The 25,876-nt window shown below is 36.2% G+C and overlaps 1 protein-coding gene across 2 annotated transcripts in view; it reads left to right on the top strand.

Annotated features, from left to right (window-relative positions):
* LOC119829918 (nuclear hormone receptor FTZ-F1 beta) overlaps positions 1-24,566 on the top strand; it is a 38,274-nt gene extending 13,708 nt beyond the window's left edge. The window contains exons 1-17 of one of the 2 annotated variants that reach the window (XM_038352648.1): positions 4,953-5,096; positions 5,195-5,584; positions 7,524-7,639; positions 8,370-8,496; positions 9,464-9,642; positions 12,492-12,669; positions 13,016-13,145; positions 13,593-13,731; positions 14,398-14,531; positions 15,370-15,581; positions 16,352-16,488; positions 17,067-17,147; positions 17,420-17,644; positions 19,156-19,292; positions 20,045-20,160; positions 20,444-20,598; positions 21,433-24,566. In XM_038352648.1, coding sequence (XP_038208576.1) covers positions 5,488-5,584; positions 7,524-7,639; positions 8,370-8,496; positions 9,464-9,642; positions 12,492-12,669; positions 13,016-13,145; positions 13,593-13,731; positions 14,398-14,531; positions 15,370-15,581; positions 16,352-16,488; positions 17,067-17,147; positions 17,420-17,644; positions 19,156-19,292; positions 20,045-20,160; positions 20,444-20,598; positions 21,433-21,537 — 2,268 coding nt within the window. In that variant the 5' untranslated portion in view covers positions 4,953-5,096; positions 5,195-5,487 and the 3' untranslated portion in view covers positions 21,538-24,566. Of the gene's footprint in view, positions 1-4,952; positions 5,097-5,194; positions 5,585-7,523; positions 7,640-8,369; positions 8,497-9,463; positions 9,643-12,491; positions 12,670-13,015; positions 13,146-13,592; positions 13,732-14,397; positions 14,532-15,369; positions 15,582-16,351; positions 16,489-17,066; positions 17,148-17,419; positions 17,645-19,155; positions 19,293-20,044; positions 20,161-20,443; positions 20,599-21,432 lie in introns of those variants that run through there. The other variant, XM_038352647.1, reaches the window with a different exon arrangement.
* The last annotated feature ends 1,310 nt before the right edge of the window (positions 24,567-25,876 follow it).

Genomic DNA, 25,876 nt, shown 5'->3' with positions numbered 1-25,876 from the left:
AAGTACGATGAGTTTCAGCGGGTCAGCGTTGGGCAATCGCCATTCCGCTGCAATTGCGAGCTGTGATCAAGGTGTACAACATTTACTTGGGGACACTAAAGCATTAGCTGGCTGGTTATAGGTGACTTTAAATATGGTTGCGTTTGAATTATAGGCGCGACGAGCCAAAAGACCGGGTTAAATGAAAATTGGGGTTGTTTTTGAAGAACTGAAGGGGAGTCCTACTAATATTATAAATGCGAATGGTTGTATGTGAATGTGTATGTTTGTTACTCTTTCACGCAAAAACTACTGAATCGATTGCAATGAAATTTGGTACATAGATAGCTGGACAACGGGGATAACACATAGGCAACTTTTTATCCCGATATTCCTAAGGGATACAGACTTACGCGGGTAAACTAAATAGTCTTCTATAAAAGACCAGCTGATCGCCCCTGTGATACATGTAGTATATAGGCTGGATCACTCGGTGACAGTTGCAGGTTTCTAATGGTGAAAGTATTTTTGAAATCGGTACAGTAGTTTTTGTGTGAAAACATTACAAACATACAACATGCATAATAATCTTACTCTTTATGGTACTGGTATAGACTACGAAGTAGAAAATCTGAAACTAAATCAAAAACGGGTATCTGTTATTTAACTTGTTGTAGAAGTGTTTTTAAGGTCCTGTGGTTTAAATGTTTGGTATCTGTATGTATCAAAATGAATCCCTATATCTCTTGGTCACGCGTGAACGGCTGAATCGATATCAAACATTCTCTCACCATTAGAAAGCAATTAGACTGAATGACATAGGCTATACATGCACCAGGGGTGAAACCGGGGCAAACAGCTAGTATTTTATGAAACTTGCAATAAATCCATAGATTACCAACTACGGAGTTCGTTTAGTACAAATTTGTACAGACAACAAAAAACACTAAGTCATCGAAATAAAAAAAAATATGTTTTTGTGTCTCCTTTCAAATATTGCTTAATAACCTTAATCAATAGATTATATTGATATGGAAATAATAATCAATGACAAAAAAAACATTAACATGATGTTCTTCAATCTATACTAATACTATAAAGCTGAAGAGTTTGTTTGTTTGTTTGAACGCACTAATCTTAGGAACTACTGGTCCGATTTGAAAAATTCTTTCAGTGTTCGATAGCCCATTTATTGAGGAAGGCTATAGGCTATGTATGTATTATGTACCAGGGGCGAAGCCGGGGCGGACCGCTTGTAAAATATAAATTGATACACCCTTGTATTAAAAAATTATATGTTTTTGTAATGTATGTGTTACAGAATACAGAAAATGATGTTTTTAAATCCAAACAATTTAAATGGACAAATATACACTGTCTGTTTTTAATTTTTTCAATGTTATATTTCCTTAAAATTTTATATTAATATACGTAAAATACTAATAAAATAAACAATAAGAATCGGTTAAGAGCGAGTCGTACCAAGAGTACTTATGGTTCAGTACACATAGGCTATATAGCAACTGCGAAAAAAATTGTTGGTTGTGTGTGAAGTCCAGTGTCCCCTAGTGGGGTATGGGACAGATGATGTACATCCGTTTCATTGATCGATTTTCTTTAGGGACAAGTAGGTGATCAGCCTTCTGTGTCCTGCCAGACCGAGACATTTTTTTTGTACGTCCCCACCGGGAATTGAACCGGTCCTGCGCTCACGCGTTAACCACTGTGCCAAGGAGGCGGTCACCTTCATCCTTTGGTTACGGGACCCTAAAAATTTACTCTTAACGCTTACGTTAACATTTCTAAAGACCTTCAAAATGAACTCGCTGAAAGGAAACACAATTATTACTCAATTAGTTTTATTTTCATATAAACCGAATGAAACATATGGAACGGTACACAATCACTGCCCGTGGAAAATCCGAACTTCAACCTTGGCTATACGACTCGCCAATCTAACTTCATATATATCAGTTAAAATAAAAAACGCAAAAAAATTACCGGTCTAGGCGCAAATAGTGCGGTGACGGGGTTAATTACGACATCGATAATCGAAACGCAGATTTTATCGTAAAACCTTGTCGACACAACACAGTTACTAACGACCTTAGTCCTCCAGCGACATTTAAACAAACAAATGCCAGCTTTAAATGTTCAACATTACATTTCGCGTTTCAGAGTCACTTTATTTGTTTCGAACATTTGGACAGCTGTCGTCTGGGTGTTTAATTGAAAAATAAAATTAACAGCATTATAGATTTTATTATATATTACTAGCTGCACCCGGCAAACGCTGTTCTGCCTTACTCTTATAGTTTAGTGGTATGAAAAATAGATGTTAGCCGATTCTCAGACCTACCCAATATGCTTACCAAATTTCAGAGGAATCGGTCAAACCGTTTCGGAGGAGTATAGAGTAGAACATTGTGACACGAGAATTTTATATATTAGATATATATATATATATATATATATATATATATATTATACTAGCTTTTTATAACTTAACAACTCTCATACTTAAAAGTTTCTAAACCACGCTATTTTTGGTGAACAAAATAAAAATTGGTGCAATATTTTTTGAGTTTACCACGAGCAGACAGACGCAGAGAACTTTGTCTTATAAAGTTAAGTTAACAGCAAAAACGGAATCGTGTAACATTGTGTTGGTTTTATGAAAGCAATAGACATTGGATTATATTGAATTGGAATTACAAATTACTTTTATATCGTGAAGCTAATCCCGAAGGTATACAGTGATTTATATATATGAGGTGCATGACCGTGGATGCACCTATGAGATATGAGTTAGTTAGCAATACTTTCATTAGAAATGTCGTTCACCTCTTGGTTCTTTTAAACTATTATAGTGAGTATTTTCATTTAAACTCTATAATTAGCTATTATACTGCGAACTGCTATTATACTGTGATTTTCATCGTGTAGGCCCTGAGTGCAATACGTTGATAAAAGTTTAATGAAATGAAGTTCTTTGTCTCGTAATTTACAGGAGTCAACTGGCTAGAGTGTTCACCTCATCTATTTTAGTTAGTGCGTGGGTGATAGGGTGCGTTGTACTCTCGAACGGCCTCTAATCATCAGGGTCAAGGACAGGGGAAATTTCAAGTATTCCACACGTCAGCACCGCCAATTATCTGATGGTGACGTATTGAAGTCAACGATCGTAATTGCGACATATTTTTTAAGTCATGATCGATTGTTTTCACAGTGGCCGAGTGTTTTATATACAATAGTTATCGAAGTTTGTTGACTTGTAGTAATCTGAATTTTTATTATTGCAAGATCGCTGAATTAATGAATGTTGCAATCGAGGATTGCGTTTCTTAACACAGTATAAAATATATAAATTAATCATTTGTTTTAATTAATGTTTTGCAGAGCACCTGCCGTAACGAATTCATTATCACAATACGTGGTATGATGCTTACGTCACACAGATAGTACTGCGACCTTAAGATAATAATCGGTCGTCGCCTCGTCTCGATCAATGAATCAACGATAAATGGACACTAAGTTGAGCATACACAAGACTTTAGTACTCTTTAAATACGCGGTAACACTTTACGATAGTATGAAAGCAGATTTACTTTCAATTCCCTGAAATTTAAATAAGTAGTATATAGTTACTTGTGACTATAAGAACTAGTATTCGTTCTTTTTACTGTATGCCTGATAATAATTCAATCATATTGCATCACTGTTAATAAACTATTTTTACGTATGATTTATTATGTATTTAATTTGTCAGAACTCATTTATTAACCTTAATTTTATTATTTGCATACAATAAACTGTATTGAACAATGTGTTGAAATATATCATGTTTTATTAATATATTATGTGTGAAAGAGGGTTTTAAAATTGTTTATCAACAATTTGCAGACAAAGGCGCTAGTCTGACGTATCGTACAAATGACCGCTCGGCCTTGTCTAGGCCACGATGACGCCATCTTGCGTGTAGTTTTGCTCCTTTTATCGAGACTCCGACTTTTCGATTCTCAATATACATACATAACACAACCGGTAATAAATAACAAGGAAAACAATAGCGAGTGATATTGCATTTTGGAAAGCGGTTTGTAATTCAAAAAATATTCGTAAATGTTTAATTTAATTTTATAGTTTCGTTACATTGCTATTTTTCGAGTGCAAGCAGTGCCAAGATTTCCTAACAGCAAGCTCCTGCAACATGTAATGTAAGCGATGCATTGTGTAATTGGCAATTACCGGTGTTGCCAAGGCAACGGCTGTCTGAATGATAGCGATAGCCAAGAAATGTCTGGGGAGCAAAGGCCCATTGGACATTAATTGGTTTGCCAGACAGAGCTCAGCTCTTTCATATCTATATAATTAACTATCGTCCCCTTAATGCTTTCAATATATTTAAAATTTAAGTTAGATTTGTTTCCATAAAAGCCTTTAAACTTAATAGCTAATATAAAATAAGCGAATGGTATTATATTGGGAGCGGCGGACCAGTCTACGCGAAAGGCGAAATGATCGCGACCGACCGGCCGCTACAACCGGCTCTGTGAAGGCCGCTTTACTCCCCCCACTCCTACATTTTATACAGCTAGTGATTGTTTTGCTGTCGATAAGTTAATATTATCTTATCAAATGTAAATTCCACGAGCTTGAGGTAATCGCTTTCTTTAACAACAAACTTTGTGAACCATTTAAAGCAGTAAATAATTACAATAAAAAGGTATATCCATTTTTAATTGTATTTCGACGTTATATGGTTTATTCAAAACGCAATTAGCATTATTATAATGGCAATTAATACAACTCATTCACATTATCGCGTCGGTACGACGCCCGTGCATTATAAACATAATGCCAATGACATGGAGGTCGCGGCGTCGCGGTATCGATAACACGCAGTGCTATCGCACAACACTGGGTACGCCGGCAAGGCCGCGCCGCGACGGCCCTACGCGTGTCGTCGTATGTGTACACAAACACCGTTTCCGAACGACAGCTTTATTCCAATTTTGAAAACGGGCGCGTGAACTTTTCCACGCGGTATTTAAAATTAGAACACGTCTGGTTTTATATTTCGTTTAATAACAAAGAATGTAATTTAAATTTTTTAGGTGATAAACCAGTTTTGTTAACGTATAAAAACAAAATAAATATAACAATAAGTATCAATGAATGACTACAATTATAAAATGTTTTTCATTTGTTGCAGATTAACAAGATGATTTCGAGTTTCCCGCGTGCGTCAAGTAACATAGCGAGGCACCTTGGGACCGCGGCGAGTTTGAGAACATGTGAATACACCGTGTTCCACTGGGCTACAAAAAAGCTGATTCACTCGGATGCCTTATCGACTAGAGACGCGAGATGATCGTACCAATATTTTTGTAGCGTGATTTAAAGGAAGATATATCGATATTTTTGGATGTTATTTTTTTTCATTCGTTACGGTGCTAGTGTAGTGCAGTGAACTATCGATAAGTGGGTGATGTTAGTAGTTGTACGATGAACGCGATGACTAGCGAGGGTGAGGCGGTGAAGGTGGAAGGAGGTCGCATTTCCGTGACGACTATCAGCATGCCTGGACCAAATACGAGTAGTGGTGAGCATTTTTTTTTTATTTTCTCAGTAAAACGTCTCATAGATTTTTTCATTTATAGGATTAAAAATGGATAGAGAACACTATCTGTGAGACAAAGAAGCCACTTAATTAATATCAAATAAACTTCTTTGTCACTTTCATTATAATTTAATCTCGATCGTTTTTAATCGAAGACTTTTCAAAAAAAAAATAGACTATTATTTTATTTTATTATATTATTTATAGGATCAAGCTTATTCAGATTAGAGTTATAGTGTACCATATGATGTTTTGATTTTTTTTTTTTGAGATTTATTTTATTTTGTGCATGTGTGTCAGCTATCTCACATTATGTGCGATCAGTTTTATTATACATATGAAACAACGTTTTATTTGTTCGTAAATACAAAATACGTAACATATTTCATATAAAACTGACCTATTTCCTTTTCCTCACCCGTCCCAGTCCATTCCTTCTTTCCTGTCATGAATTCGTTCCTTTTCCCTTACCCACTAAAAGCGGGCAGCGCATTCGCAGAGGCACTACCTTTGCGAATGTTCATGGGCGGTGATATTCGTTTACCATCAGGCGAACCACCAGCTCAGCTGCCCGCTATGACATGAAAAAATAAATAAATAAAAAACAATTTTTGTCTGTCTCCGAAATGAGTCCTTTTGTATATTTGTTATCACGCGTTCCGTTGGTCGCCTGAAAGAGATTGCTCACATGTGATAAGGCCGCCTTCTGTGTTGTTTTCTTAGTAAATATAAATATTTCTTTCACTGTATTGTATTTTATGCTAGCAACACAATAAAGTATTTAAATAAATAAAACTTCTGAACCATATTATTTGGGTTTTTAATGAATGTAGGTGGTTATACATATTATGATTTACAGACAACAAACTTATTAAATGCTGAGTGGTTTTAAAAAGTAACTCTTATACACATCCTATCCTACTAAGTTTGTAAGGATGTGTGTGTGTTTGTTACTCTTTCACGCAAAAACTACTCAACCGATTGCAATGAAATTTGGTACGTAGACAGCTGGATAACTGGAATAACATATAGGCAACTTTTATCACGATATTCCTATGGGATTCGGACTTACGCGGGTGAAACCGCGGGGCGGAGCTAGTGTTTAGTAAGATTATTGCATTTCCTAAAGTTTTGTGCTTTATTTGAGATGAAACGCTTTTGTAGTTCTATTTATTGCTAGTCTAGCCTAATCTTCAATTGAATAGTAATAAATCGTCATAGTACGCCTTGACCCCTGAACTCAAATAACTGTGAACCTGTTACATATTTATCACTGTGACGTTAAATAACCTATATTTGTAACTTCCGACTTATTTACTAAATAGAATACTACTAATAATAATACTAGATAGAATATTTTTAGACAATTTTTCGGATTGCCCTTTAGTGAGTTCCCATTTTTTAGTTTCATGCGTAGGATTAGGATGCTAGGATACTACGATTCTACCTCCAAGTTCTTTCTTCTCATACTTCTGTTTATAAATCGAAATGCACACTTGAAGTTTATCAAGAAAAACGCAAGAACAACTCCACTACTATTAGTCACTAACGGTCCGCCCCGGCTTCGCCCGTGATACATATATGTATACCACGTACACGCCTTCCTCAATAAATGGGCTATCTGACACTGAAAGCACAGCAGTTCCAGAGATAAGTGCGTTCAAACAAACACTTCAGCTTCATAATATTAGTAAAGATTATGTTTGGATTGCACTGCATAGAGCGCACTCTGTCTAAAAAAAATAACTTGGGAAAGCGTCTAAGTCTAACAATTACAGTGTTAAGAATTGAGATCCTGAAAACGGTATACTATATATTTGTTTGTTTTTTAAACAGTTGACAGTCCTATTGTCCACCAGCTTATAGATAAGATAACATAATAAAACCAGCCATCATAGTCTACATATACAATATATTTCAGGCCAATTCTCGTACAGCTCGAGCGGTGTACGGATCAGCGTGTCTTCGGACCCCCATGATGAAGACTCGACTGATGCTGAGATCTCCAAAATCGACTTCACACAGCATCCTTCCGAGGTTTTGGACATATGTGTTTCTAGTCTTTAAGTTCTTGTTAGGTTACTTTTTTCAGAACTTTAAAAGATATAAGAATTTATTTCACACACAGTCAACAATAGTAGGATAAATCGTGGAATCAATCCCAAAAATAATATCATAATTTGATCTCCACTTTCGTTCGCTTGTACATTTCTTTACATCTTTGTTTTGTAGACTTGTATCACGCTGTAAATAGTAGAACAAATATTTTGTTTTTCTTTCTGCATATTCAACCTTAATAATAAAGAAATATATATAAAAGAAAGAAATAATTTGTTCTAATACCAGGCTATTGAAACTAAAAACAACTTAAAACTGAAATGTAGCAGCTTGGCACTAAAAATGAGATTCGCCAGTACATGCTGCATCTGAAAAGCAGTCGCAGCGCTGATTTTCAGTAGTCCCCTATTTCTGGTCACAGTTGGAGAACAGTCCTTGATGTTATGGGAATAAAATTTTTAATTTATTTGCGAAACATCGTAACGGGGCTTTTAGACCATAACGTATATCGTATATGTATATGAAATTCTCGTTTCACAATGTTCGTTCCCGTACTCCTCCGAAACGGCTGGACCGATTCTCATGAAATGTTGTGTACATATCGGGTACATATACTTTTCAAACCCCTAAATAATAAGTGTAAGGCAGAACATGGTCACCTAGTGAATATATAGATTTGACTATAAAAATATTCTTAATTTAATTTCAGGTGAATATGCGTAGCAAGAAAAAACGGTCGTCAGGTTGTGATGGTCCCCTCGAGCAGGAGAGGCCGATGTCTTGGGAAGGCGAGCTCTCCGACCATGAAATGGTCATAGACACCAGCGTTCATAACGGTTAGTACGAAACTGCTCGGTTTAATGGCGATAGAAGTGATTTTGCAATTTGGTTTTACCATTTATATTATAGATGGAAAGAACGTAGAGCTGAGCGTTACCGTGACGTCTGGAAGTAGTACTGATTCCATTGTGGAGGAGGTCAAGGGTAGGACTTTTAAGATTATTGTCGAAGTAAATAAGTTCCTAGTGGATTATCTAAGTTAGAAAATAAAAATCTTTATATTTTTACATTAATGTTTTTTTTTGTTGTGTAAAAAAATACTGTTATATTTATCTAATTAGCTGTAAAATAAAAAAAAAAAAAAAAAAAAATACAGCACTAAGTCGTATGATTCTAATTTCAAAAGCTTTCCATGCTATTTCTTTGTTAATTAAGAATTAGGTAATTGCCGTAATCCTAATTAACAAATAAATAAATAGAAATCAAACTCGATTTAAAGCCTTGTCTAATTCAGATAGACCTAAGTTTTTTTAATGCCATAAGCGGGTAATTGTCTAATTGAGCTGGTGGTTCCTCTTATGGTAAGCGATCACCATTGCTAATAAAAATTCACATAGGTAGTATATTTTTCCTCTGCGAATGCGCTGCCTGTTTTGAAGGGGAAGGGGATAAGGAAAGGATTGACTACCGAAAAGGAGCTATGGGAATGGACCTCTAGTCTTTTCGTATTTTTATCGTCTTTAAATGTTTGTACGATAAGTAATAGCTTCCTTTTTATGTCTAAATTAATATATATAAATTACGCATCACGTTGTTTGTCCGCGATGGACTCCTAAACTACTCGACCGATTTTCATTAAATTTACACACCATGTGTAGTTTGATCCAACTTAAAACATAGGATAGTTTGTAGTATTTGAATTTCGATAAATGACAACCCGGTCGGAACCGGGGTGTACAGCTAGTGATATAATAAGCTTAAGCTAAGTTACCTGCTTTATTATTCAATTGCAATCCTCTTCAGACGAGACCAGCAACATCGACCTCCAATCCTCCCGAGATTCCATAGACACGCTGCGAAACGTGACGATAAAATCGGAAACGGTCAAGACCGAGCCGTTTCAAAGCCTCGACGACGATCGCGTGCTGGACCTGAAGTATGCGCCCTTGCAACCGCATCAGAGAAGCTTGAGTATGAATAGGGTGAGCTTTTTTTATTCACATTCCTATAATGTATATACTTACTGCAGATATTAATATGGAATAATTATTTTAACAAGAAACTAAATTGAGATTATATTGTTTTAAATTGTAACATTTAATACAGGAAAGGCACCAGCTTTCAAATATAAAAAGAATCATCGAAATCGAAACCAGTCCCAATTGAAATTGCTGAGGTAACAAACACAATAAATACGCCGAATTGAGAACATTCTTTATTTAAACTTGGTCAAAACCCTTAATAAGCGTTACATACATAAAGATTACTAATATTATAAATACGATACCTATCCAGCTTTCTGTTACACTTTCACATCAATTAATCTGGATGCAATTTTAATAGAAATAGCTAGATACAAGTTCAAATGCTCGTTCCATTTTTAAATCCATTCTTAACTGGTTGGTAGAAGGAGAAAAAGTTGTTATTTTTTGTTTGTGGAACTTTACTGAACCTAACGCCATCTAGTATCAAACTAAGTAAAGCTCCAACGACCATATGACGAATGATAAATAAATATAGTTTTACAAGAAATGTGTCATCAATACTTATTAAAAAAGTAATTGTTGACTACAAAATATAATTGTAGGTTAAAAATTACATGAGCTAAATGTGAAAATATATCAAACAAGAAAAATGTATATACTCCATGATGTAGGCGAATTTGATAGTTATATATAGATACTTTTTAATAAATTTTTTAGTACAATCTAGAGTTTTTTAGTATATAGCGTATTCTTATTTCTGAGTAACTGTGTGCCGACACAGCCGGCTAAGATCGTTGGTTCTTTGATAACTAGCTGCGTCCCGCGGTTTCACCCGCCTAAGTCCGTATCCCGTAGGAATATCGGGATAAATAGTTGCCTATATGTTATTCCAGTTGTCCAGCTATCTACGTACCAAATTTCATTGCAATCGGTTCAGTAGTTTTTGCGTGAAAGAGCAACAAACACACACACATCCTTACAAACTTTCGCATTTATAATATTAGTAGGACTAGTAGGAAGTAGGATTGACTGCGATGATGCGATCTCTTAGATTTTATGAATAGAATCTTTTTTTGCTAACATAATAATAAGAAGCAATGCGACTTTCTATTTGATATGAAATTATTAAGAAATTAAAAACTATTTAACAGATTTTAAACGCGATTTATTCATTATATTATTAACCCAACGTTCATAACATCTCAGTCTTCCCGTGACCACGCTCGCTATAAAGTGTTCGAAACGTCAGTTTATAAAATAAATAATAAATCGCGTTTAAAATCCGTTAAAAAGTTTTTAATTTCTAAATGTATAATACTCGCGTAAAATCAAACACAAGAAAATACTATGAAATTATTTTCAGGGTTATTTCCTAACTAAGGAACCACTGATACATCTCTTTGTGTTATAACCCAACTATCCGTCCCGGATTCGCTCGTGGTACATGATAAATAGGATATAGCAATTACGAATTACGTACATAAAGAAGGATAAAAGAATTTTTGAAATCGTTTCAGTTCAAACAATCTTTTCAGCTTAAATTCATACTTATAACATAAATATTATATATGTAGTAAAACATGAAACAGCCTCGCAATATGCATATCGCAATTATTTAAACTATAAAGCGATATAAAATAATTTATATAACATGTCATAGATAAGGCAACTAAGCGCGGCTAGGCTGTAGAAAGTTAGTCACCAATATAATACCTATATACGGCTAGATCCAGTCTGTGATTTTATAGATCGTTAAAGGGAACTCGTTTCAAACCCGTTCCAGCTTAGAAATTAGCATTAGCATAAACATCGATGCGTTAATGCAAGCGATAAACAAGCTTTAAGGTTTTTCTAGCTTATCTCGTTCTCGGACTACTTAAACTTTTAAATTACATCTGAATCGCTCCAGCATTTAATTATATTAAATGGACATGGGCATTCTATTAAGTTAACACAAAAACAAACAAAAAACAGCCGTTAAAGCCGATTATTATGGTCAAGAGAATTATATTATTACTAGCTGCGACCCGCGGTTTCACCCGAGTAAGTCTGTATCATGTAGGAATATCGGGATAAAAAGTTGCCTATGTGTTATTCAAGTTGTCCAGCTATCTACATACCAAATACAATTGCAATCGGTTCAGTATTTTTTGTGTGAAAGAGTAACAAATATACACACATCCTTACAAACTTTCGCATTTATAATATTAGTAGGATAGGATTAGGTATTTAATTTATAAAAAAAAACTAAATACAGATTTCAACCTACTTAAAAAAAGGAGGTGGTTATATGACTGTCTGTATTTTGGCTTTCTTACCTCAGAACTTTTGACTGGTGAAGCGGTTTTGATGATGCTTTTTTCATTTAATAGTCTTTTCCATGTAGTTCTATTAGATAAAAGTAGATTATTGCCTAATAAATAATATAATTTATTATATTAAATAATTTATTAAATACAATAAAAAGTCTACGCAATAATCTTTTCTGCATGCAAATAAATTTAACTGTCATAATTAAAGGTGGTTTTTGCAACGCTTAACGGTTTCCGATAGAATTGAATGAAATAGAATTGAAAATAAATTTCGAGTTAACTGTAATTTTTATTGCTTCCTTATTTCTGATTTCCGATTTTACAGTTTAACACTTTTTAATTAACATTTTAATATTGTTTAATGTTATAGATTAATGTCTTCTATTCGTAAAATAATTTTTAGAGATTACTTTTATATAATATTAGTATAGATTTTTATGTTTTGTTTGGCATATTCAAAATTCCGAGTTAATTATGGTAGTAATAATATAATATTTTTGTGCAATAAATTTACGAGTGCGTTTCTCTCTCTAGATATCTGTCCTCACGGACAGCACGGCCCTCTCCCTCGCCCGGCGGCCATCTTCGCCGACCAGCAGCGCCAAGTCGCTGGCCCTCTCCGACCAGTATGAGCACGCTCTGCCGCACATGACGTCCAGCGGCATGACTGAAGTCCAAAACTTGACTATAAAAAAGGAGAATCAATTGTCTGGTGAGTTATCTTATAGAATATCCATACACTTTTCAAGGGCCCATACAACATTGTTAGGTCAGCCTGTTTAGGCTCCTGGCACACGCGTCGACTGCGCGTTTAAAATGCGTGTGCTAGGGGCCTTAGCTTGCTGGATTCTGAACATTATCAGTAAAAGAACTCTTTGTTAAATTTCATCTGCATACCTTCATACAAATTTACAAACATATTTGTATACAAAAAGAAAAAAAATCCAATCATATTTTTTGCTATATTGTTTTTTTTTTTTGTAGAAATAAATAATTATTTAACAAACATATCTTCTTAATATTAGCTATTTGCTATAAATGACATAATCTTTTTGCAGAGTTAAAATGCGAGCCACTAGGTATGGATAAGCTGTTAGGAGCTCACGGGTCGCCGCTGCTGGGCCGACTGCCCCGAGTGCAATCCAGCGCCAGCACGGACTCCGCCGTACATTCCATGTATACGCACAGGTGAGTGGCCCTTGCGCTTTCTGCTGCCCTGGTACTTTTGTCGACGAGTTCGTTTTAATGTAATTGTGAAATAACTTTCATCTGTCACGGTTCATGAGATAGACAGATAGATAGACATACAGACAGAGGGATAGGTGGAGCGACAGACTTACATATTATCATATTATACAGACATACCGACAGGCCCAGAGTCCCGTTAAACGATGGGTACGGAATCCTAAAAAATCTAATCTAGTTGACAGGATTTTAGTTGAAATGTATTAAGTCACTTAACAATTTATCCATCCAAAATTGAACCTTCAATATAACACCGAAAAGACTGAATATCCTAAAAAAATATTGTTATTTCAATTGAAACGTAATAAGTCGCTTAACAATTTAGCCGTTCAAAATTGAACCTTCAGTGCAACACCAATAAGACTGAATATCCTAAAAAAATTGTTACAGTGTCTACAGCAGCCCGTCAGCCAGCCCGCGGCCGTCGCGTCACTACACGCCGTCCCTCTCGCGCAACAACAGCGACGCGTCGCACTCCTCCTGCTACTCGTACAGCTCAGAGTTCTCGCCGACACACTCACCTGTGCAGGTACAATGCTATTTCTTTTTCATATATATTGATGATACTTAGATTTGTTATAACTGTGGAGTTTCTGTCTGATTCTTTTCGATAGAAGTGACCTTTCGAATAGGTGGAAGTTAAAAAAATTACATTTAAAAAAAAAAGTAAAAAATTAAAGTTGTACAAGTTTATATTAATTAGAGTTTTGATTTATATAAGTAAAGTCCTGTATCCCCTACTGGTGTATGAGGCAGATGATATGTATTTGTTTCACTGATCGATTTTCTTTATGGACAAGTAGGTGATCAGCCTTCTGTGTCCTGCCAGACCAGGACATTTTTTTTGTGCGTCCCCACCGGGATTCGAACCCAGGACCCCTCGGTCTTACGCTCACGCGTTAACCACTGTACCGAGGAGGCGGTCAAATTTATTGATTTATATATTTATGTAAAATTGTTTTATGTTAAAAGACTCTTTTCCATTTCCATAAGAAGCTATCGTCCATTGGGAAGGATTATTCAAATATCAATATGTCCATAAATGTTTTTACTTTTCAAAAATAACAGTTACAAAATGTTGTCGTTATACATCTTAAAAATAACAAAATAACAGTTCTGAATTATTTTTCACGCTAACAAACAATAGTCACAACACCACAGAAGCCATAAAACAATCCATGATCCTCTCTTCCAGAGCCGTCACCCCCACGTGGTGTACCGCGAGGCGGCCGTGTTCCCCGCGTCGCCCGCGCACGACGAGGACACGGAGCAGACCGACGAGCGGCTGCACCACCACCAGGGTATCAGCAGGCAGCAGCTGATCAACAGGTACGTCCCTGGTAAAGGGGTAGGAGAACTTGGTTAGGCGTTCTTTTCCTCACCCATCCTAGTCCGTTCTTTTGCCAAGCCTTTTATCTTTGTTAATGTTTATGGGCGGTGGTGATAGACGAACCACCAGCTCAGTTGATCGCTGTAACATATGTTATTCTACCTAATGTTAAAGAATAGGCTGAATCTGTGGAATTAATCAGTAAGATGTCGTCATTAGACTATTCAATGAAAACAGTCGAGATGTTATAAATACAAAAAAGAAATAATACAATTTTCAATAAAATATACGGAAGGGGCAGGGTCCGGAGCAGACATAAAATGACGAAATTAAACGACTACATTGCCCTTAAGATCTTAAAGACATTGGGACAATGCATGCCAGCTGCGACTGTAAATAAAGCGGATCATAGTTTTACAAATAATACACTGTATAACCACTTCTCGTGTGAATAAATTCAACCTACTTCCTATCCTATCCTACTAATATTATAAATGCGATAGTTTGTAAGGATGTGTGTGTGTTTGTTGCTCTTTTACGCAAAAACTGCTGAACCGGTTGCAATGGAATTTGGTACGTAGACAGCTGGACAACTGGAATAACATATAGGCAATTTTTTATCCCGATATTCCTACGGGATACGGACTTACGCGGGTGTAACCAGTTAGTTTCTACATAAATATTAAATTATTGTAATTGTTGTTGTTGATATAATTTGTATTGATTGCATGTCAGCATAGCTGACAAACACTGAACTTATAATCATACTTTAAGATATATTTGTAATTTATAAATTGTGAAATTTGAATTAGAATTTGAATTTTTGATTTCTTCCAGTCCATGTCCGATCTGCGGCGACAAGATAAGCGGCTTCCACTATGGAATATTCTCGTGCGAGTCCTGCAAGGGCTTCTTCAAGCGCACCGTGCAGAACCGCAAGAACTATATGTGCCTGCGCGGGGGCAACTGCCCCGTCACCGTGGCGACGAGGAAGAAGTGCCCCGCTTGCCGGTTCGACAAGTGCCTCGGCTGTGGCATGAAGCTCGAGGGTGAGTTCTGGAAATGTGACGGCTGGAATGGAGACAGAAAGAGAAGGAAAAGGAAAGAAAGAATATACCATAAAATAGCACGTGAAACCGAAGGAGTAGAATAAATTCGATTGCTGTGGCGGGATCACGGGTGGACGAGAGGCTAGGCGTTGTTACGGTTTGGTAGCGACGCGGGTTCGAATCCCGTTACGTGATCAATTGTTTGTAATCCTAAAAAAATTCTACTTTATGAAACATTTAAATTCTATAAAAATAGAAATATAAAATACCATAAAAATTAAATAATAAATGTATTAAGTTACAAAATACGACATGTATTTATGAGGTGCAAAAAAATCTTAAATTGTTATTGTCTCAGTTGATTTTATAAGATTTCGTTTGTACGAAATACGGGTGTAGCATTATTAAGTGTGATTCATTTATTAAAAAGCTTTAATGAGAATAAAAAATGTACATTTTTCATTCAAAATAAACGTCTCTAATATTATTTATCTACATTTATAACACAATGAACGGGTGAACCGGAGGGGATGTTAATGATTCTTTCAAGACCTCTCTCCGTTTGAATTAGAACAATTACAAAAACATGCCTCCCGGGCAGAGTCGAGGCGATAGCAGTGACTAACTACATAGTATAAAACGAAGTGTATAGCGTGATTCAAAAATGTTTATATGTATAATAACATCTATTGAACTACTACGAATTTAACGCTTGTAAAGCCGCTGACAAAAGCTAGTTAGATATAGGTAAATATATTGCAATCCAACAGCGATCCGCGAGGACCGCACCCGCGGCGGCCGCTCCACGTACCAGTGCTCGTACTCGCTGTCGGGCGCCGCCTCCACCGGCTCGCTGCTCTCCGCGCACGCGCCCGCCACGCTGCGCCACGCCTCCAGCCTCACCTGCGTGAGTCTACACGCACACGCGCGCGCACTCACACACACACACACACACACACTCACACTCACATATACTACGCACGCACTTAGGCCCGCTCATATACACCGTACGTACCTACACTAACTCACACTCAGAGGCACGCATAAACAACTGCATACACGCCCACGCATACACACATCACTCACTGCATCTTAATGTGGGAATCGAGCACGCTTCGGGCAGGATTTGGGCAGCTTACCATCAGGCGAACAAGTTCAGTTCCAGCTCCAGCTCAGTTGCCTACTCTGACATAAAAACCGCACGCACGCACACAGACATACAAACACATGAATTAATAAATTAGTACCGCTCTACAGGCCTACAGATTCAACATTATTTACTTAACTGATATTTTCTTAATGATAACGGCCCGTTTTATGAAGTTATAAGTTCGTTTTATTGTACTTATTAACAAACTTTTCATAGGCTCATTGACATATTAAAAAGGAACAAAATTTCCAGAAAAAAATATAAAACATATTGAATTTTTTTTATTTAGTTTGATTATTGTTAACTTATGTAATAGTGTATCTGTTCTGCATCAGGTGAACGGTCCAGCATCTTACAGCAGTCGAGGGGAGTCTAGTAGCAGTCGACTCACGCCCGACATACCGCCACTATTGCAGGTGAGATATCCTACTATCCCACTAATATTATAAATGCGAAAGTTTGTAAGGATGTGTGTGTGTTTGTTACTCTTTCACGCAAAAACTACTTTTTTATGATTTTGAGGAAATATCGTATATTGACAGGATATGAGCTGACTTGGATGGTGGGATACTTTTTATGCCGATTAAATGCTCCCTGGTGATAAAACAGGAATCTTGATATCCGAGCGGGGCCGGGACAAGCGCCTAGTAAAGTAAATAAATCGTCTCAAACGAGCAAACCGTTCCAGGAAATAATGGACGTGGAGCACCTGTGGCAGTACAACGAGTCGGAGCTGAACCGGCTGGGCAAGTCGAGCGGCAGCCCGTCCGCCAACCCGCTGCTGGCGGCGAGCGGCATCACCGCGCAGAACTCCAGCGCGGACTTCCTCGCCGACCTGTGCAACATCGCGGACCACCGCCTCTACAAGATCGTCAAGTGGTGCAAGAGTTTACCGCTCTTTAAGAACATTTCGGTGAGTTTCCGTGTAATAATAATAATAATCCTTCTGTTGCTCACGACATGTTGCCCTCTTGTTGCTATTTTACTGTAACCTTTTAGAGAGCCCATTTGTGAGAGGGCGAGTCAACGTCTGCCAATATATTTTTACTGACCCAAATGTAGTAAAAAGGCAGACGACATAGTTCCCATAGACCCAGTAACCGATCCATTTAACACCTCCGTACCATAGTCCAGTTTTATTTCTTTCCATTTTTGCAATAGTCCTACATCGGCCGCGGACTGCCCCGGGCTGTATCTCTGTGGCGCAGTCATGGGCTGCGGCTGGTGTCCCACAACACATTAAATTCTCAAAGGGCCTCTGCGTGTTGGACCTGTTTCCCCACGTAAGCCTTCCAAAAGACCGGGTATTATTCTTCTGGTGGTACCCGAGTATTATGGAATGAGAAACATAATCCTTCGTACTAATATTATAAATGCGAAAGTTTGTAAGGATGTGTGTGTGTTTGTTGCTCTTTCACGCAAAAACTACTGAACCGATTGCAATAAAACTTGGTACGTAGACAGCTGGACAACTGGAATAACATATAGGCAACTTTTTATCCCGATATTCCTACGGAATACGGACTTACGCGGGTGAAACCGCGGGGCGCAGCTAGTACATAAATAAACCTGATAGAGTGGTGATGGACCGAGCAACTTCTAGGATTTTCTTGATAGATATCACTATCCCGCATGACGACTGTCTTGTTAAGGCTTAGTCGGGTAAACGGCTCAAATATCTGGATTTGGCGCACGGGATTGTCGAGATGTGGGACGGTGTTTCAGCCGAGATAATCCCAATAGTTGTGTCAATCAATAGGCTCGTTCCTGCCTTCTTAAAACAATATTTAAGGAGGTTGGGTTTACCGGTCAGACCCATTACGGTGGGGATACAGCGGCATCCTACTGGACAATGCACGGCTCCGCAAGGCGAGGTGCACCACAACATAAGATTTATCGCAACCAAACATCATATAAAATAACATAAAATAATTACAAAAAAGAAATAAAAAATTGAAGAACAATGCTAACACATTTCCAATAATAAAAGTATATAAATGTGCCCTGGCTGAGCATAATGTTGTAGGAAAGTCCCTACAACGCTATGTCTATGTCACTTTCAAAATTTTGTTATTAAACCGGCAGATTTTATTGTTTTCAAACTCCATTGTCTTATTATAGTGTTATTTCATCTTTTGCAGTGTCCTAATTGATCCAACACGAGGTCAATGTTAGATAAGGCCACTTATGATTTTCCTTATCTATCACTTATGATTATCCTCGTATTGGGGAAGCGAACTTATATTGTTTTGAAGCCTTTCTTGCACATTTTAAGGCATGTATAATTTTGTTTAAAAAGCATAATGGGCGATGCTGTTCATCATATAATGTACATATATATTACATTGTGTATAGTTAAAAAGCTCCAAAGAACACAATATTATCGCATACCAACTAAAGACCACATACACGTTATCCCACCAGATCGACGACCAGATCTGCCTGCTGATCAACAGCTGGTGCGAGCTGCTGGTGCTGTCGTGCTGCTACCGCGGCGTCAGCACGCCGGGCGAGGTGCGCGTGGGCGGCGGCCGCGGCATCACGCTGCACCAGAGCGCTAAGTTAGTACCATATTTCTACTAACCAATTCATTTCTTTATGTCATAGCAGACCAGGCAGGTGGTTCACCTGGTCAGCGATCACCAGCGCCCATAAACATTCGCAGAGATTGCGCCTCTTCAAATGTGCTGCCCGCTTTTGTGGGGTAAGGGAAAGGATCGACAACTGGAAAGAAGGAGTCGGTGAGGAACAGAAAACCGACATGACATGTTTACATTTCCAAATATTTTATTATATTTGATAGTTTTAGAAGCATTGTGTTTAATTAGAGCACCAAGTTAGTACGCTTCGATGTATACTTAATTTATTTTCGTGCGATATAGGTGTCTAGATTTAGGACTGCTAAATTTAATACACTTTGATGAACACATACACTTACACTATTTTGTATCGAGAGTGACTGTATTTACACTAAAACTAGTAGAAATCGGGCAACTTATCGGGTGGGTTGCCTCATGGTAAGCGGTCACCACCATTATCTAATCATCAACATCATCGTAATTTTTTATTTTAAGGGAAAGGGAAAAAGAAAGGATTGACGACTGAAAGAAGGAAAGGTGAAGAAAAATAAACTTGTCTCTGGATCTTATCCATTAACAGTTTTCTGTGGGGGTGTGGTACTTCCCCAGTGCGAGCTAGCCCAATTCATGCCGAAGCGTGCTCGACTCCCACATAAAGTGATATTAATATAAAAATAATTATAATAATAAAAAATAATAAACATCATGTTAAATGTGCACTGTTTTGTTTTCAGGTACGGTTTAACGCCGTGTATCGAACGAATGCTCAGTTTCACCGACCATTTGAGAAGATTGCGGGTAGATCGATACGAATATGTCGCGCTTAAAGTCATCGTACTACTCACTTCAGGTAATTTTAATTCATTATAATAGCCATGGTTTCAAATACTCTATATAATAACCCTCTGTATTATACTGTTTGATTGTTGTTATACGTAATAATTCTGTTAGAATATTTTTAGTAAAATTTTATAAGGTGAATCATATAGTCTATATAATTTTCACCAACAAACAGGCGGATAAATCTAAAATAATAATAATTTTAACCAAATCATTAAAAAGCAAACAAAATGTAATCGTACTTGAACTGAAGTTAAATAAATTATTTTCAATGACATTGATTCCACTTCCAGATGCGCCAGAGTTGCGTGAAGCGGAGAAAGTGCGAGCGTCCCAAGAGAAGGCGCTGGCGGCGCTGCAGGCCTACACCGCCGCGCACTCGCCCGACACGCCCGCCAAGTTCGGCGAGCTGCTGCTGCGCATTCCCGAGCTGCAGCGGACCTGCCAGGTGAATATCAACTCTATGACGTAGGGATAGAGTTCGTTTTGAATTAATTGTATAAGTGGCTGCCTGTGTCTTAAGTACGACGTGCTAGCCGAGCTGGACCTGCCAGATGAATATCGACTCTACACCTTGGGCATAGGGTTCGTTTTGGATTGAATAGTTTAGTAGTTCGCTGAATCTTGCAAAGTTTGGCGAGCCGCTGCTATGCATTCATGAGTTGTAGCCAGGTGAATATCGACTCTATGACGTAGGGATAGGGTTGATGTTGAACTTAAACTTAGGCTTGTTAAATTAGGCAAGTTGCTGCAGCATATTCCGAGGATGCAGTGGAGCTGTCAGGTTAATGCACTTCCAGTTGCAGGAATAATGTGAAGTCTAATTTTAGTTCAATGGAAATTTTGACGAGAATTGCTTATTACAGTGGACTTAAAGACTCGATATTACCTTTTTTTGACCTAATGACCTGATTGATTTTAATTGACCTTACATGAACGTATACTTAACGGAAAAATGCAATGCATGAATTGGGCCAGCTCGTACCGGTGAAGTACCACACCCCCACAGAAAACCGGCATTAAATAGCATTTTGCTGTGTTTCGTTCGGTGAGTGGGGGAGCCGGAGGCCCATATCCTTTTCCTTACCCTTCCCAGTCCTTTCCTTTATTCCTCTCCAAATGTTCATGGGCGGGGCGTTTACCATCAGGCGTCCATTGCCGACTGTGACATAAAAAAAAATGTTGTGAGTATTAAGTTTTTCTTCCATGAGAGTATTGGATTGCACCATTAAATATTAATTTTGTCAAAAACATAATTAACAAAACGCTTTTTTATTTCCAGTTCTTCATGCAAGTGGGCAAGGAAATGATGAATCCAACAAACAAGAAGGACGGCGAATCGCCGAGTTTCAACCTGCTCATGGAACTTCTGAGAGGTGACCACTAATCTCGAGAAATTTGGGATTGTCCCAAACTGAAATGAAATAATAAAGACATTGCTCAAGTACGAAATGTGTGTATAGTTAGAAATAATTTGGATTTCATCGAGCGATAACTGCCGTTATAAGCTTCTCGCCTTCATTATAAGACTGCAAAGCCTAAAGGTTACGGTGCCAATAGTTTTGTATTTTTACGGAATGTACGGATACGCAATAATATGAATATATTGTAGATTAACTTTGATCGAGGTATTTATCACAGCTTACGATGCTCTTTAATACATATTTTGTATATTTTCATATTTAACCAATAAGTCCATATATGGATTGCTTAATTATATCCGTTTTTTTTTCTTTTCCGAAATACAAGAAATGTAATTACGTTTATATTTAAAATGACTTTTATTTTGCGAAAAACGATCCTTAATTTTTTAAGGCTCATATAGTATTTAAATTCAATAGATATTTCTTTTATTATTACCATAACAGATTTGTGTAAAGTGTACAGACTTATACTTATATACTTATTATACTTAATACGTGTATTCTTTATATAAATAAAACTCACACTGCCATGCGCTTTTATATACCACACTAAATAGTATTAAGGCAACGGGAACAATTAGTATGCGTTATTTATAATTGTCTATTTTAATCCTTAATGCCTTGATATAAGAATAAGAAAGCGATTCAATGGAATTGCATACCAAAATGTATTAATACAACGCTAATTCTTATAAAGTAGTCCCCTTGCTTGATTGTGATGAGATATACATAGTATGAATAAATGGGAAATATCGTGTCGATACTATGTAAATATTTTGTTATACAATATACAGAAAACACTTTATATTTTTATAAATAACGTTCAATAAACTCCTTTGAGAGTTTAACCATAATCACTTAAAATAAAGTAACAGTATGGAAATAGTCCGTTTAAAATACTAGATAAAACAGATATTCAATTGGTAGTGAATACAAAGAAATTGATAAAAAACATTTTAACTTAATGAATAGACAATAATTGAATTCCAGTCTTGCCATCGCTCTCTTAATTTTTTTACGTAAATTAAAATTATGGAGGTGTTAAACCTCATTCAATGACTTAATGTATGAATTTACTTATTTATACTTCATGTACAATTTATCATAACATCATAATATACTCTAATATATAAACTTGGTAGAGGAGTGAGGGGGGGCGGTTTACCGTCGTCTAAAAGCAGTATTTATTCCAGTGTGGGAGAAAAACAGATCTATACAGGTCGTCTATCACTTTTCCACATTGGTATTAGTACTGTTTTAAGACGCCAAGGTAAACTCCAGATCAGCGGTATTTTATACTCAGAATATCCGTAAGAACTTTTTTCCCGCTGCGCGGCATTTTTATTCTGACGTAATATTCCGTTGACATTTATACTTAAAAAAAAATTGTAGCGTTTCGCGCCAATTCGCTCTGTATAATTTGCCATCATAATTTACTTAATGATATTGTTAATAGTTGTGCAGTAGGTTAGTGTCTGAAGGTATAACTTTCAGATTTATTGTTGTATAATTTGTAATATAAATACATAGTTATTTACAATGTTCCGTGGAACAATTCCATACATATTCCAAACGACATATTATGATATGTTTATTCATATTTTAAGTTTTCTTTATATATGAGAACATGGATTCTTAATAGATTATAATGTTTTTAGTTTAAAAATATAACGATGTATTAATATTAATATAATATTCTAAAGATGGGCACCTATACATTTTCTCATATCCAAGTTATACAGACTATAAATTTATAAAATACGGATGCTACAGACTCATAAATATTTTTGGTAATTATATTTACGATCTCACTATTTTAGCGGAAATATCTACTCATAAATTGTTTAAATAATAAAAATCCCATCTATAGAATATTATATAGCTTTAGACTCATTTAAAATTAGTGTGTATGTATGTATAATATTTGCTCTCATACGGAGCTTTCAACCAGTCTTTCACTGCCGTGTGTAAAATAAGGAAACAGTTGCTTTAAGCAACGCCTGTGTATTGTTACAATACAAACATATATATATTTTTTGATATTACGTGTTAAACGTACAAGGAAAGATTTCATTATCTTTTTTGGTAATTTTGAAAGAAGACCAGTGTATGCCTATATATTATAGTTTTTTATATACATAAGAAAATGTTGTTTAGTTATATTTTTGTGCCTCTAGAATATTAATTTCAATGCAATTCATATAGTACATATTATAATAAGATTAATTTATACACGGGCGGAGTCAAACATTAGTTTATCGGGATGATAAATGTGCATAAAAATACTATTGCAGGAAAAAAATATCCGCTAGAAGTTTTGCCTGTCCAGTCAATTTGAGCTCTTAAAGCACCCCCTGGCTACGGCCATTAATTTATACAATACAAATTATTTCTTCTACATATTTACGTCTTGTTGTATGGATTTGTATTTTGTGTAATTTGATTTGGATAATTGCTAACATAATCTAAAAAGTCGAAGTCATATTATTATACTGTGTATCTTTTACTCGACAAATAGCTGGAAGATATAAATCATATATGAACTGAATGTCGTGTTCTTACAATTTTTATTTATTTATTTCTTGTTTAAAATCAACACGTTCCTTGTATGGAGTAACGATTATAATGCCTCCTTATAGCAGCTTAATTCTAAATTCTGTAGGTTATTTATGATTATATTATAAGATAAGGGCACAAGTACTTCTTATAATTATTATAGTGATGGAGCTCACCTAGATTAAGTTTTTTTATTTTAATTATTTTAAAAAACAATGTGCCACGTGAACGTAAAATTTATTTGAGATTGTTATATCATGAAGGTTCGCATCCAAAAGCCAATAGATGTCGCTTTAACCAATCGGCGAGCGTTATATTGAACTGATAATCGTGTAAGTAATAATTAGGTGTAATTATATTTTTGTAACGAGTAAAGCTGTGTGAGCGAAACGGATAAGGTATGACAGAGTCCGTATAATTTTTATATTAAAAATTAGAAGGAGCGCGAGAGTGGTATGACGTCCAATATTTGTAACTTTACGTTTGTTATATTATATAAATATAAGTATTATATTCTTTATTTTATAAAACTATGGAAATATTTTTATATATAGAAGAAAATAATAAATGCAATTTTTTTTTCGAAGTTCATCGTTTTATTTGACCGGTCCTTTTTGATGTTTTTGGAGCCTGTGCTATAGTTTATTTAATACATAATTAAAATTAGTCAAGTTGCCAAGAGCTGGATACGCGACACAACGGTTTTTGTTAAAATATGATATAGACCATAGAGTAATTTAAAAAAATGGCCACGTATCCAATGTATGCCAACTGCCGAAATGTGTGCCGACCGTTGCTTAACATATTTTTTTTAATTTGTTATTGCTTTGCGGCGACTAAAATCTCTGAAAATTCCTACAGTTAAAACTATCACGGTACATGACACACTTTGTTGTGATAGACAGACAGACTAACAAACATACAAACGGAAAGCAAAGTCTAAGCAGGATCGAATCCCTTTTTAACCTTTAAGTACAGGAAGGAAAATATTTGAGTGGCTTTTATTTATTATTATTCGAAGTAATTACGAACCTACCTGTGTTAGCAATGGACGGCCCAAGGCTGACTGGCGATAGACTGGCGACATTGGCCACGCACGACATTCTTTATTGGTTTATTTTGATTGTAACTTCGCAATAGATAACATAAGCTTCACGCAAGAAACGCTGCGGAATTTAAGCGTCACGTTAAAATTAACAAGAGAATCACAAATAACTACATACTGTGATGGTAATCTTAATTATTCTATAGGTTCTTAAGTAAACCTTTGCATTGATAGAGCTAAAAACTTATGGTTGCTCGTGTTCAACTATCGTATAAACTGTAAGTAAATAAAATACGTACAAATATAAGGCATTTGAAGTTACAGAAAGTTGACAGTAGGGTAAATAAATTAGACACACTTAGCGAATATAATCCTAGAAAATATATCTTTGTTTTGTTTATAATGCCTAGGTTCTAAATTTGAATAAGAAAGAAATGTCGCAGTTATAATTAAAAGCTGCTAATTTCAACTTAACTCTAACTTATACTTATTTAGAAATACATTTCAAAAATCATAACATTTGTTAACTTTTTTATGTCATAGAGGACAACTGAGCCGGTATTCTGATGGTAAGCGATTACCATCACCCACGGACAGGTAGAGGTTAGTGCCTCTTCGATACGCTGCCCACTTTAATGGAGTTAGGAATAAGGAAAGCATTGACGACTTAGGAGAAGGAATGAATTGCGAAGGGTGAGGAA

Source organism: Zerene cesonia, chromosome 11 (genome assembly GCF_012273895.1).
Source record: "Zerene cesonia ecotype Mississippi chromosome 11, Zerene_cesonia_1.1, whole genome shotgun sequence".
NCBI classification, from domain to species: Eukaryota; Metazoa; Arthropoda; class Insecta; order Lepidoptera; family Pieridae; genus Zerene; species Zerene cesonia.
This window is presented reverse-complemented; position numbering and strand designations above follow the sequence as displayed.